This window comes from Camponotus floridanus, unplaced genomic scaffold (assembly GCF_003227725.1).
Source record: "Camponotus floridanus strain SB8 unplaced genomic scaffold, Cflo_v7.5 scaffold83, whole genome shotgun sequence".
Taxonomy (NCBI): Eukaryota; Metazoa; Arthropoda; class Insecta; order Hymenoptera; family Formicidae; genus Camponotus; species Camponotus floridanus.
This window is the reverse complement of record NW_020229853.1, coordinates 471,561-486,751: the sequence shown is the minus strand read 5'-3', so window position 1 is coordinate 486,751 and position 15,191 is coordinate 471,561. Positions and strand designations below refer to the sequence as shown.

The window sequence follows — 15,191 nt, the reverse complement described above, 5'->3', positions numbered from 1 at the left end:
TATATATATATATATATATATAAAGTTGAAAGGAATATGACATAAGAACCAATGTGCGGTACTTGGAGCGCAGAGAAGCGATAACACTTCTTTCTTTTTTCAATATTAGTTTATTAAAAAACTCATATTACAACAACAAAAAGAATTGTTCTTTTTAATTTTTTGATTATTTGAGCCAAATCTCTAATTATTATATATATATATATATATATATATATATATATATATATTTGTTTATTTTTCCGGAAATTATTTATGTTTAAAATTCTTAAAATAATACAATTTTAAATACATCTTCACATACATCAATCTTGCACATTTTTATCTTTTAATTAAAATTTTTCTTTAGAGAATAAAGTTTTTTATTTATTTTTAACAATTAAAATATTAAAATATTTAAATTTATTTAATTTTTAAAATTTTTTTAAAATTAAATTTATAAAGATTTATATAAGATTTATTATAATTTTACAATTTAAAATTTGTTAGTATATTATTTTAAATATAGATATTTTTCTTAAAAAGTAATCTATACACAAAAATTATTAATTTAATAATTCTTCAGATTTTTTATCAAAAATTTCTCATCAAAAATGCATTAAGAATACATGTATTAATAAAAAAATTCCTCTGATAATTCAAGTCCAAATATAAAAAATACTCAGCAATTTAAAGGACAAAATGTAAGTATATATATTTCAAGATTAAATAATTACGATATAAATATTCACATAACAATAAATAATCAAACATCTCTATTAATTCGTAAATATAAAAATGACAATTCAAAAAACTTTAAAACAAATATTGAAAAACTTACAATTCAGAACGTTGAAAGTATAAAACCACAACGTTTAATGCTATTACTTAAAAATTTTAGTAATTAAAATGTATAATATTTATAAAAATAATTAATTATCTCATTAAAGAATTAAATTATTCATGATTTAAAAACGTATCTAACTGTATTATGTATTTCTTCAAATAGAAATTCTGAAAAATGATAATAACTTAAAAGATTTATATAAATGAATCAAGTAATTTTTATTTTATTTTGCTTTAAATTTTAAAGAAGAAAAGGGAAAGAAAATGAAAGTTATAAGGATAGAAAATATCAATTCAAGATTATAAAAATTTAAGAATTTTAAATTTTTATTATAAATAAAAATATAATAATTTGAGAAAATAAACAAACTAAGAATATAATATTCAAATATATATTGATCTAATAGCTAACATTTAAATCGTATGCCTAATATTAAATGTGATCAACTGTAAACTTAATTTGTTCGTTTGTAATACATTAGATATATATAAAATAAACATAAAAATCTCATATTTACATAAAATCATAAAAGACAGGATCGAATCAATTTATAAATAAACAAAAAATTTTAAATACCTTAGCTGATGTCACGGTATTAGTTGCATGAAGATCAACGATGAATAACAAGAATATAGTGATGCGTATCGTCGGTAACGTCATATTCACCAGAATCTTTTCAATATGTTTTCAGAATAATCAAAGACCGAAGATACTTGACTGAAAAACACGCCCATACACGACACTATTCACATACACTCACTATATTCCTATGTCTCAACGTACAGTGTTTCCCTGTTTATTTGTCTTTTTAATTTGAAACTCCTCAATTTGTTAAAAGTAATTCTAATTAATAATCTACTGAGTTCTCTAGATAATCAGAATGACTAAAAGGTTAGATGGCCGAGGAAGATCCTTTTAAGAGACAGAGCAAGCGTTCCGTGACTAACCATAACGAGTGCTGCCGAGCAACTGGCACTTGCCACTTGCTTGGCCTCTCTCGGAGCAACCGCCCGATATTTGTAGCATTCCAACATTTCACTACTATGTTTTTCCTTCAACGATATGATCCTTCATCCCCATCAAAGGTAAAAATCTTACAATATTTCTTTAATATTTAAAATATCGAAAGTTTGTTTATGATAAATTAATATTTCAAATGATACTTTTTTATCGACACAATACACACACACACACACACACACCACGCACGCACACACACACACACACACACACACACACACACACACATAAGTAACTGGGAAAAAAGATTTATATCTAATTATATACATATTAACATAATATACATATTAACATAATTATGTATGGATTTTGACCTGATCTAATCGCGTATATATGTAGATAAAATTATTTTTGATTATATATAATTAGATCACATTATGCATCCTTTATGATATATAAAACATTTGGCCTCACATAATGCAATAGCGATATAACTTACCTATCTATTTCATATAAAATTAAAAATTTTATTTATATTTATATTGAATTTTACATCTTAAATAGATGATGAACAGATCATTGTCATTTATTTGCCGAACATTTATTTATATGATTTATAAAATCAACTTAATATCTAAAATTACTCCAATGAGATTATATTAGAAATTAACTTGAAGCAAAATATTTTTAATCATTTGTAATCCCTTTGCTTTATATAATTCTCATGATTAAATTTAAAATACGAGATAGAAGCGTTGCGTAACGGTAAGCAAACGAACTAGTAATCGTATATAAAATCATATATATATATGTGTGTGTGTGTGTGTGTGTGTGTGTGTGTGTGTGTGTGTGTGTGTGTGTGTGTGTGTGTGTGTGTGTGTGTGTGTGGTGTGTGTGTGTGTGTGTGTTGTGTGTGTGTGTGTGTGTGTGTGTGTGTGTGTGTGTGTGTGTGTGTGTGTGTGTGGTGTGTGTGTGTGTGTGTGTGTGTGTGTGTGTGTGTGTGTGTGTGTGTGTGTGTGTGTGTGTGTGTGTGTGTGTGTGTGTGTGTGTGTGTGTGTGTTGTGTGTGTGTGTGTGTGTGTGTGTGTGTGTGTGTGTGTGTGTTGTTGTGTGTGTGTGTGTGTGTGTGTGTGTGTGTGTGTGTGTGTGTGTGTGTGTGTGTGTGTGTGTGTGTGTTGTGTGTGTGTGTGTGTGTGTGTGTGTGTGTGTGTGTGTGTGTGTGTGTGTGTGTGTGTGTGTCTAAAGGATGTTGCAGAAACTTTTTTTAAATTATACTGTTTTTATTAAACAGTAAGGGACAATATATTACATCATTTTCCATTCGAATTTTTAAAAATGCTTCATTAATTTGTGAAATATTAAATATATAAAATGATTAAAATATATAACATAAAATATATAAAATGATTTTTTCCACATCCATTCTTAATTTTCTTTATAATTTAAGAAATTTAAAAGAATTAATAATTTCTTATTAAGTGCCACAACTATTCTAACAATAATAGATATTTATATTATGGAAAATAATTATATTAACTGAAATAAATTGCATTTTTGAATTGGTCTTTGATTTCATTATTTAAGAATATATTGTACAATTTCGGAACCATCAAAAAGTATAGATTTTTGCATATTTAATGTTTAATGCTTTTCGATTACTAAATATATCGATTCAGAATGTATAAAATACATTAAATATGCAAAAATCTATACTTTTTGATGATTCTGAAATTTTATGTTAAAACAATGAAAGAGCAAGAATCTTTCCAAAATAGTACAAGAAATATTCATGACACTATTGTTATTCTTGATACATATTCACGTTATAAGTTAAAGTCTAAATTTAGAAAAAAATTACATTTAACGTACGTTATAATAAGATTTTTACTTAATATTCAACGTAACACAGAAAATTATTAAAACATAATTTCTAACAGAATCAACAGCGTAGAACATTTCTCACCGGAATTACTAGTGTAATATATTTTAAATTCATAATTAACGTCAACAAACTGATTCTGTTAAATAATAAAATAATAATGTTCTAATAATATGCAAAATAGTATGAATTTCTCTTAAATAGAGCAAGCAATTTTCATGCCGACAAATTTTTGTCATTGTGGCGGAATCATTGATATAATACATATTCACTGTCCTGATTTAATTAACGTGCAGATTAGGATATGACATTTAACGTACATTTTTATAACATTTTTGTTATTTTTAGTGATATAAGACAAGAGGTTCTTGAAATATAATTTATGAGAAATCAGGAGCGTAGTACATTTTTCACTGAAATTGTTAGTTTTCAAATACATAATTACATCAATGAACAAATTTTATTAAATAATAATAGAAACTAACATATAAAACGATAAAATAGTGAGAATCTTTCCGAAAAAACGCAAGCAATTTTGATGGCGCCAATTTTTGTTATTGGTGGGACCATTGATATAGTTCATATTCACATCCTGATTAACGTCCAAATTTAAATATAATGACATTTTACGTACATTTCATAAGATTTTTGTTTTATTTTTCGCGATATAAGAGGAGAGGTTCTCAAAACATAATTTATGACAAAATCAGAAACGTAATACATTTTTCATTGAAATTGTTATCTTTCAAGTACATAATTAATATCAATAAGCTGATTTTTTAAATAATAATAGATACTAACATATGTTAAAACGATGAAATAGTGAGAATCTTTTCGAAAAAAAACGCAAGTAGTTTTCTTGGCGCCAATTTTTGTTATTGGCGAGACCGTTGATATAATACTGTTACGTTTGATGGACGTCGTGATTCTTTTCTTTCTTCGAAACTATACAAAAATTATACGATACTCACATACGCGGGTAACTCTCAGCGATATTTGAACCAAGGAAATAAAAAATAATAAATAAGCCTAGACTACGCGGATAGCTTGTCGTTATAAATAAGAAATTCCACTAACAAGGAGAGGTCGCGACCTTTGGGACATCGATTTGAATAAAATTTTAAGTGCGTGTAGTACTCGATCAAAGAAGTTTTTGAGGAAAGTGAGAGGACGCAACGCTCAGCCGTTTTTAAAAAAAACCAATTGAAAAATAGACCGTATCTTGTATACCGGTAAGTTTAGACTGATCGTCAAGTAAGCGGCGTAGCTCGGGCGGTGAAGCCCGAGACTATTATGCTGCTGGTCATAGGTTCGATCCCGATCTGTGATAGTTTCTTTTTTTTTTTTAATTTTTTTTTACGCGAAATCTACAATATTACTACTGCTAAAATTTTAACACAAAAGTTTGTCGTAATTTTATATTTAATTATAATTAATTAAAATTAAAGTCTGGCTAGGATCGAACAAGATTTCAAATGTTGTTGTATAGGTATATACATAACACAATAGAAAAGGCAGGAAGGGACTAAAAACCGTTACCTGATGAAAACAGGTATACAAGTAACGGTTGGAGCAATAGCGAAGTTGACAATGAGATTAAAAATTATGTACCGAATATTTTTCGTATTAAATTATAATTAATTAATAAGTGGCGTAATAATTTTATATATGTTTTTTGTTAGTATCGAGTAGAATATATAGAATTGTGAGGTTTTATAAAATTTAATATAAATTAACATATCGTAAATAAATTAAATTGCCTTTCCTAAAATAAAAATAAAATAAAAACAAAAAAATTAAATTATTTATTTAATTTTTTTCATTTAAAAAAATATTGTAGGTTTCGCGTAAAAAAAATTAAAAAGAAAAAAGAAACTACCACAGGTCGGGATCGAACCTGTGACCAGGAGCATAATAGTCTCGAGCTTTACCGCCCCAGCTATGCCGCTTACTTGACGATCAGTCTAAACTTACCGGTATACAAGATACGGCCTATTTTTCACTTGATTTTTTTTTTAAAAACGGCTGAGCGTTGCGTCCTCTCACTTTCCTCAAAAACTTCTTTGGTCGACTACACGCACTTAAAATGTTATTCAAATCGGTGTCCCCAAGGTCGCGACCTCTCCTTGTAAGATAAAGAGCTGTAGTAAAATCGAACTCGCATATGTTTAGAGTTGAGACATCCGTTAGAATCATTGGAACTCTAGAAACAAAGCGATCCTTCTTAAGAATCGCGCCAACGATAAATATATGTATATCTAATTCTTGCAGCGGATATCTGAGACCGGGAGACTCGAAGCAATAAATAAACAAGAAAAGTTAGAGCTAAAGATGGCCAGTCTTTGGAACTTAGAAATTTTAAACAAAATCGGAACCAGAGCCGCAATAAAATTTTTTATAGCGCTCCACACGTGGAGCTATGAAATCAGAAACTCTTTTGGCCTGCAATATCTTAGGCTATCAAAAAAAGGGAAACAATTCGCCTGGCCACCTTTAAGTGTTAGTCGAAACGCGAAAAGACTCTCGCGAATCATAAATCTGTCCGCTAAGCTCCCACTCTTTGCTGAATAGAGTCAAATCTTGAACCAAAAGAGCCAGCCTATTAAAATCTTAGAAACGCCTCCACCTCAAAAATCAGCCTTCTTACCCTTAAGAAGGGAGTAACTGAAATTATCTCATTCACCCAAAAGGAATTCCCACTTCCAGAAAAAAGGAGGAGCAATAACTTTAAAAACTCGAGCGTAAAACGCGAGACACAGTTTTTTTCGTATTAAAATTTTCCGACAACATTCAGCCTTCTCCGCAATATTAAAAGAAAAATCTGTACGTTTGACTACGAGGAAATTCTTAGCTTTCTCCGCAGTATTAAAAGAAAAATCTGTACGTCTGACTACGAGGAAATTTTCTATTCTCGGGTTAAATTAACTGATCGAAAAACGCGAAGTGTGAACAAAGTGCAACATCAACTGAGTCACTTGTTCTCCAGGATCGGGATCACCCAATCTCTCCGACCACGATTCGAGATCCTTCTAGGCTAAATCATTTTTTTTCTCGTATCAACGCTCTCTATAAGTGGTAAGTCTCTTAAAATCTTTTTTTCTTTTTATTACTCACTTTTCCCGTTGATAGTCATTTGTGAAACGATCCTTAGAGCTATGAAAATTATTAATTCATGTATCTCTAATGTAAAGTAATATAATTAATTAATAAGTAGCATAATAATTTATATATTTTTTTTGTTAGTATCGAGTAGAATATATAGAATTATGACGTTTTATAAAATTTAATATAAATTAACATATCGTAAATAATTGCCTTTCCTAAAATAAAAATAAAATAAAAACAAAAAAATTAAATTATTTATTTAATTTTTTTCATTAAAAAAAATATTGTACGTTTCGCGTAAAAAAAAATGAAAAAAAAAGAAACTACCACAGGTCGGGATCGAACCTGTGACCACCAGCATAATAGTATCGGGCTTTACCGCCCGAGCTACGCCGCTTACTTGACGATCAGTCTAAACTTACCGGTATACAAGATACGGCCTATTTTTCACTTGGTTTTTTTTTAAACGGCTGAGTGTTGGGTCTTCTCTTCTGAACGGCTGAGTGTTGGGACTTTCTTCAAAAACTTCTTTGGTCGAGTACTACACGCACTTAAAATTTTATTTAATTTGGTGATCCCAAGGTCGCGACCTCTACTTGTAAGATGTATTTTCCTTCCTTTACTTTTTTATTATAATATATATTTTTTTAATTCAACGCATAATTTAATTATTTTTTCTTTTACCCGTTCTCTTCTCTAAATCCTGAGATCGCACTAAGTCCCATCCCGCGTAATAAGGATTAAATTGCTTTACCAAAAAGGGATCACCGAGCGAACAGCCTTAAAAATTCAGCGTTAAAGAGATCTTCGGTCACTAACCTATCAGGCCCTTCACATTTGCTTGACCCGATCCATACACACGCCCAAAAAGTGTGTCACGGGGTAAGTAAGTTGCGCCCTTCTTTACGGCCCATTCATGCCAGGGTTTGGGCGCAACAATACATATTCACGTCCTGATTAACGTCCAGATTTGAATATAATGAAATTTTACATATATTTCATACGATTTTTGGCTATTCTTTCGAAAACGATCATTCCTCCGATTTGAGTCAAAATTGATTTGAGACAGCTTGTTCAAAACGGTAAATATCTAGGAAAATGGCAACCTCACCAATGACCTTGGCCTTGACATATGTAATCAACATCATGACCCTGAGTAACCTTCAATAAGTTTTAATTGGTGAAGTTTTATTAATTTCACAAATATATGTGTACACACACGCGCGCGCGTGTATAGGGGAAGATGCGCGTGTATAGGGGGAGATGCAAGGGGGGTTTCGATCTTCCTCCCGCAACCTCCCGCCGATAGGGGCCGCATTGCATTCAATCACAATGGATATATGCTGTAAGTTATAAAGCGAGATCCACCTTGCCTACCAGCGAGATGATTGCGGAAGGGGGGACCGAAAGTGATGTGGTGTAGACCTCCCTTCGCGTGGGAAGTTACACAAACCTAGAAGAATCTTACTTAATAATAGACCTCGCTTCGCGCTGACTCATGGATGGTGTATATATGTAATGTTATAGTCCGAAAGATTATAATAACTTTATTTTATTTTACTATTAATATAAAATTAATATAATTAATATATTAATATAAAACCGAATAGAATGTTCGCGAACCGCATAAAACCGCTACTTCAGCGAACCACGCGCCAGTTCGCCGGAAACGCGAAAAATGCCAACAAAGGGATTCGACTTTGAACCTCCTTCGCTTGACCACCACGAAATTCTCCATGATCATATATGCAGTGTTGTCAGGCGGATCAGGTTTTTCATATATGATCATATCGCTAGGCGATCTCCTCCAAAATACCCCTAAAAACGAGGTGTTAAAAACCTTCCACCGCGAGTCCGCAGCGGATAGTTAATTACTAAACGCCTAAGTGCGGAATATAGGGTAGTATAAGTATAATTCAAGTGTGCTAACGAATTAAGGAAATTAAAGAAAAAGATAGTATTAACGAGACTGTATAATTGAGGCTAATAAAAAGATTATTAAAAAATTACAAATAAAGTATAATAATATCCCTGCGGCTACACCCGATGCCACCACCCCACGACAGTACCCCACATTTTCTGGACCGTCTGAGTCACAACACTTTGGCAGATCCGCCGGATCTTGCGGCGGTATCCCACCATCAACTCCCAAAGATGGGTAACCCCTCAATGACTGGAACAAAAGAAGATATAAAAAATTAATAAAAGAAGAGTTAAAGTCGGCAAACATATTAAAGTCGACGTATTCAAACAAACACACCAGCACGCAACACATACGGATGACAGCGATAAGGAAATCACGGTCAAGCAGCTGAAAGGAAACACCAGCGCTCAAAGATCAACGTCCATCCACGCCAAGGCAACGGATCGCCGATGGACAACGCGTCAATGCAAGACAACAAACCACCAGCAGCGTCAGCAGTCGAGCAAAGCGACCCAATAAACGACTATGTGAATCACCGTACTACTACTGTAGTACGAATTGAAAGTCGAATTTTATTTAAATGTCGGAAAAGTCGAATTTTATTTAAATGTCGGAATGTCGCTAAAACAAGTAAGGTTTAAAAGTTCGCGATTTCTGAGCGTGCCAGCGCGATTTCTGAGCATGCCAGCGCGATTGGCAAATAGATTCGAATGTAACTCCGATACGTGTGGCAGAAGAAGCTGCTCGCGATATTCGCAGAAGCGTGCGAAAAAATTTAGAAGAACATTATTCGAGTTCCGAATCATCCGAAGAACACGAACCGAATAATAACGATAATTTCTATCGATATTAGTTTATTCGAGCCACATCCGCAAAGAAATATAGATAACGTTAATCCCGCAGCCATCGAACAAGAAATCGAGCGCATGCGAACGCAGCAGGCCAAACTAAACGCGGCCGCGGCCTACGAAGACGCAGGTCAGCCGGTCGAAAGAACGAGTATTACTCGCCGAACTCGTACACAGTTTTCGCGAAATGCAAACCAAAATGCAATACATACGCGAACAACAATGCGAAATGTGCAAATCGCACAAGCAAAATGTGCAAATCGCACAAGCGAAATGTGTAAATCGCACAAGCGAATCTAAACGGAACGCGAGTAAATACAAACGATGTCCCACTCGACGTAACGTACTCAACGCGATATTAGAAATCGACGCAGCGCATTATTTACCATTAAAAGAAGCGCGATCAATGATTCTCGAATTTGACGGAACGACGCGACATAAATTGCAAGAATTTTTAAATGCATGTATATACGCGGTACAAAATATTAATCCCGCGGACGAAGAATCATTAATGCAAGCGATCTTATATACTAAATTAAAAGGTAAAGCCATGCAAGATTTTGAAACGCGAGACATACAAACATTTGATGAATTAAAAGTACAACTTGAAACTTGCTATCAAACGAAGCAAAGCACGACCCATTTACAAATCGAATTTAATTCGCTGAAGCAAAAATCGAACGAAACCGCACATGCATTCGGGCAACGAGTCGACACTTTAGCGATGAAACTATATGAATCCTATATGATGGAAGGAGAAGAACAACCTCCCCAGATAACAAAATGCTAGCAGTATGCCAGCAGTATAACAGCAGATTCAATCATGAATTTGCAGCAGCTATCGCTCAGCTGTGTCCTCATTAAGTTTCTTTTTTCCCAACACGATGTGTCAATATGATGTGATGGCAGAAATGCAACAGAAATGAAGCACAGTATGCCGTCATGATATGACAGCAGAAATCGAGCAGGATCTGCGCGTGCAATTTGATGTTAGATTGTCAGCAGAAATCGAGCAGAATCTGCGCATGCAACCTGATGACAAATTGACAGCAGAAACTTCACAAGATTTGCACTTACTTTTATTAATGTTATATAAATGCAACAAAATTGATTATTACAAGCGCTAAATAACAATATTATCGGCAAGTTAATTAGAATTTTCTTAGAAAATGACATATATGTAATATGTTATATCGTAGTTATATCTCATATAGCGAAGGACTAATTCAATTTAATTAAATTAATAATAAAGTAAATGATAAAAGTAAATGTAACTTGTAAAACTTGAGATGTAATTTATTTAGAATTAAATTTTTGCTTTGTGCCTCAAATAAGCAGTACATGAATAATTTTCAATTTATCATATTGATTCCAATCAGTTTAATATTCTGACTCTCATTTGCTTGTATCAGATATCAGAAATTAAAGTGATAGAAATTAAAATGATAATTACTATATTTTTAGTCTTTTATTCATATTCACGACTTTATATATATTTCTGACAGAAATTCAATTACGAGAAAGAACAGCTCACCTAGCGATAAATGAAGGAACTATCGAATCATGCAAATCCTGTTCCGTTTCTGCCATCAATCTGCTATCAGAGATTATGCGCAGATCCTGCTCGATTTCTGCCGAGAATCTGTTGTCAAATTGCGTCGCACAGATCCTGTATTTTAAAAATTAAATGTCATCGTATGACGGCAGAGCATGCTGCATTGCTGTGTGTTTCTGCTGTCAGCGTGCTTGCACAAGTTTGATATTTCTGATGAGATTTTGCTATTACACTGTGACAACAGATTATGCGTACTCTCAGTATGCATTCTGCCGACATATTATTCCAGCATTGAATTGTTCTATTTATGCTGGTAAAACTCTGCTTTATTTCTGCTGCATTTCTATCATTACATCATAACACACGTTATGCTCAACTTTTGCTGTGTTTCTGACAACATTAACTGAAACGGTATATTTTGCTAGAATATTGACAGCATTCTGCTGACATAGTATGCAGCACATAAATTGCAAAACATGCTCTATCCGATTTTGCTATCTGGGATTCTTTATTCAAACAAGTGATACAAAAAACAATTAACAAACAAACATTAATAAGTTATCAAATCGGATTGCGAGATGAGTTAAAAATTCTCGTGCGTTCACAAAGATACACCACGCTCCAAAAAGCGATAAACGGCACGAGCGCGGAAAAGAAGTTTATCGGACCATCTGTCACACAAGCACCTGGCTTCTCTAATAAAAATAAATTCGACGCTAAACACACGCGACCAACTCGAGATACAAACATACAATATTATAAATGCGGAAAATATGAGCACTACGGATGTGATTGCCGTAGCAGTAATAAATATGCACTATCAAAACCGGAAAAATCTACGTGAATAAACACTATAAATAAATTTTACAAATATTGTAAAAAATCCGGACACAGCCGCGACGAATGCTGGAATTTAAATAGACGACCAAAAATTAATATTAAAAATAATAAAGAAAATAATAGAAATAATTATAAGGATAATATGCGTGAACAAAAGACTTCGCATCGACAGGCGAAAAGAGCGTCGAGTCTGCAAGCGATAGCGAAAAGGAGCAGGAAGAAACGAAAAAGCAACCGCGACCTGCCCTAAAGTATCGTGTAACGCATGTTAAAATTATGCATGCACATCGAAGGACGAATTACTGCAAATAACACTACCAATTCGCGAAGTAAAAGAAGAAAAAATCAATATGTTATATGATTCCGGACCGACAACCCAGACAGCACAGGACATCCTATGGACATTCATTTTATGTCCATTTTACGTCCGTACGTCCATGGACATGAAATGACTGTTCATTGTACATCCGATTCGGGACATCCGTTAACGGCCAATATTTGGACGTCCACAAAATGTCCGATCTTGGACATCAAAGTTTCGCGCGAGCACGCAAGGATGTGTTAGTTCGTTCGTTTACCGCTATGCGACGTGCGATGCGCTATCTTTCTCGTATTTAAGTTTTAGTTATAAGAATTATATAAAGTTTGCAAAGAGTAACAAATAAGATTAAAAATATACTGTTCAATTTAATTTGTGATCTCAATACAAGAGTTTCAGATATTAAATTGATTTTATAAGTCGTACAAGTAAATGTCCGGCAAATAAACGAAAATAATCCGGTACTTATTTAAACTTGCTTGTTGCACTTTACATTTTAAATTACCTATTTAAAATGTAGAGTGCAATAAGCAAGTATAAATATAAATAAAATTTTTACATGAATTTTATGTAAAGTTTTATATGAAATAGATAAATTATACTATTTTATTATATTATTTAATTTTGTTGGGCCAAAGAATTTTTTATGTTTTAAATGTTATGAAGGATACATAATGCTATTTATTTATGTATAATAAAGAACAATTTTTTATATATGATTAAATTAGGTCAAAATCCATACATAATTATATCTACACAATTATACATAATTAAATATAAATTTTTTTCTGAGTTTATGAATTTTTGATATTTATTCCAATAATAATTTGAAAGAGTAAGACACTGAAAATGATGTCCATTTTAAGTCCTTTTTTGGATTGTTTTTTGGACATCCGAAGTAGTGAATAACCGACGTCTTATGGATGTCCAATGGATATCCGTCGGACTTAATTCAGACATCTTATGGACGTCCACATGTCCAAACTCGAATGTCCATTGGACGTCCATAGGAGTTCCATGTGCTATCTGGGAATTTCTTTAATCAAATTTAAAAATCTAAAAGATAACGCACTGATATACGAGGAGAAAATTGCACTTACCGGAATAAGCGGACATAAAGTATATACACTCGGAAAAATGTACGCTACAATTAAAATTAATAAACATACAATTGCCCAGATAGCACAGTGAATTTTAACAGTAATCTTTAAGTTTTCTCTTTTTTAAATTGTAATTCTTTAGGAATTCATAGATGAATACAATAAGAATGATTGTGGAAGTTACATGCACCATGATTGAATTCTTGAAAACTTCTTAAAGTATTCATATAGTATTCATATAATATTCATATAGTATTCATATAGTATTCATATAATATTCATATAGTATTCATATAGTATTCATATAGTATTTTTCCATTTCCATAAATGTAAACTTTATTAATTCAATGGGAATAGTATTTGAAACACTAAAAGAATATACTAAATCTAAAAAAATAATTGATTTCAATATTTGCAAGAAAATATTTATTTATATTAAGCCAAAATATATTTGAATCATTAAAATGTACATGTATATTTTGCTGATTCAAATATATTTTTGCTTAATATAAATAAATATTTTTTTGCAAATATTGAAATCAATTATTTAAATAAATATTTTCTTAATTTAAATAAATATTTTCTTATAAATATTGAATCAATTATTTTTTTAGATTTAGTATATTTTTTCAAACATAAGGAATTTTGTAGGAAAAATTAATACACAATATTATTAATATTTTAACTTTTTTTTAATATAACTTTTTATTTAAAATTAAATGTATGTGCATACAATATATATTATATTTGTATATGCATATATAATTAAAAAAAGTAAATATATATGTAATATAATAAACAACTTATTTTAAACGCTGTAATTTAATCAGTTTATATTACCATAAAATATCACATATTTAAAAAGAAAGTACCATAGTTTTTGTTGCAATATTTCTTATATTAAATCATGCATCTGGAAAAATTTCATACTAAATGTCATACATACATATATTTACATACACACGTACGATTACAGAATTAAATAAAATATTTTCTTTATTCTACATAGTATTTATTTTAATTTCTTCAAATATACGACAATTATGACAATTATGACGTAGAACTCTTTTGCAGCAATGTTCGATATTTATAGTAATTGAAATATTATATTCATTACCATAAACTCGATCAAATTAATATTTGAATAAATAACTCACGAGTCTCTCTTCTTCCCTCCTTTCTTTTTTTTATACGATCCGATGCGTGATTTAACCATGATTGTATAGCATCTTCCATTTTTTTTCATACATGATGATGTGTGCAGCGACGCTACAGAATCCTTAACAGACCAAATATTACTTTATATTACTTTACGTAGACTAAATCATTTGGTGGAAAAGAAATGTGAAACATGAAAAGAAGCGTTGAAGAAATAACAAATTTCATAATTATAATTTTGGAAGATGTATATATGTATTATACACAAAATTTGTTCAATTTTACATATATAATTAAATAAAATGTATGTATGAATGTTATAGTTTTTTACGACTTACTCAGAATAAGTTTTGAAGTAAATGAATCTTTAAACCGGATAGTATTCTTTTGTCCACTCCAAGAATATTGCACAGCTAAGAGATCTGCCATTATTCTCTTCATCGCTCGCCTTATATGGTCTCCCGCGTCTTTTCCACCTTCTTGCCTTATAAAAGTTTTCTATAAAATTAAAAAAATTATTTGCACTTTTCTAAATAAATAATTAAATGAGATAAACAAAATATATATAGTTTTCGATAAAATAATAATGTGTTAACGACATTACTAATGACAATATATTATAAATAAATAAATAAATATATATATATATATATATATATGTATATATATATATATATA

General features: G+C 31.2%; 1 protein-coding gene across 1 annotated transcript in view; it reads right to left on the bottom strand.

Annotated features, from left to right (window-relative positions):
• The window catches only part of LOC105259517 (SPARC-related modular calcium-binding protein 2), a 156,564-nt gene extending 154,757 nt beyond the window's left edge, over positions 1 to 1,807 (bottom strand). Inside the window, exon 1 of the mRNA XM_025414539.1 lies at positions 1,403 to 1,807. Coding sequence (XP_025270324.1) covers positions 1,403 to 1,486 — 84 coding nt within the window. The 5' untranslated portion in view covers positions 1,487 to 1,807. The remainder of the gene's footprint in view (positions 1 to 1,402) is intronic.
• Positions 1,808 to 15,191: the final 13,384 nt, after the last annotated feature.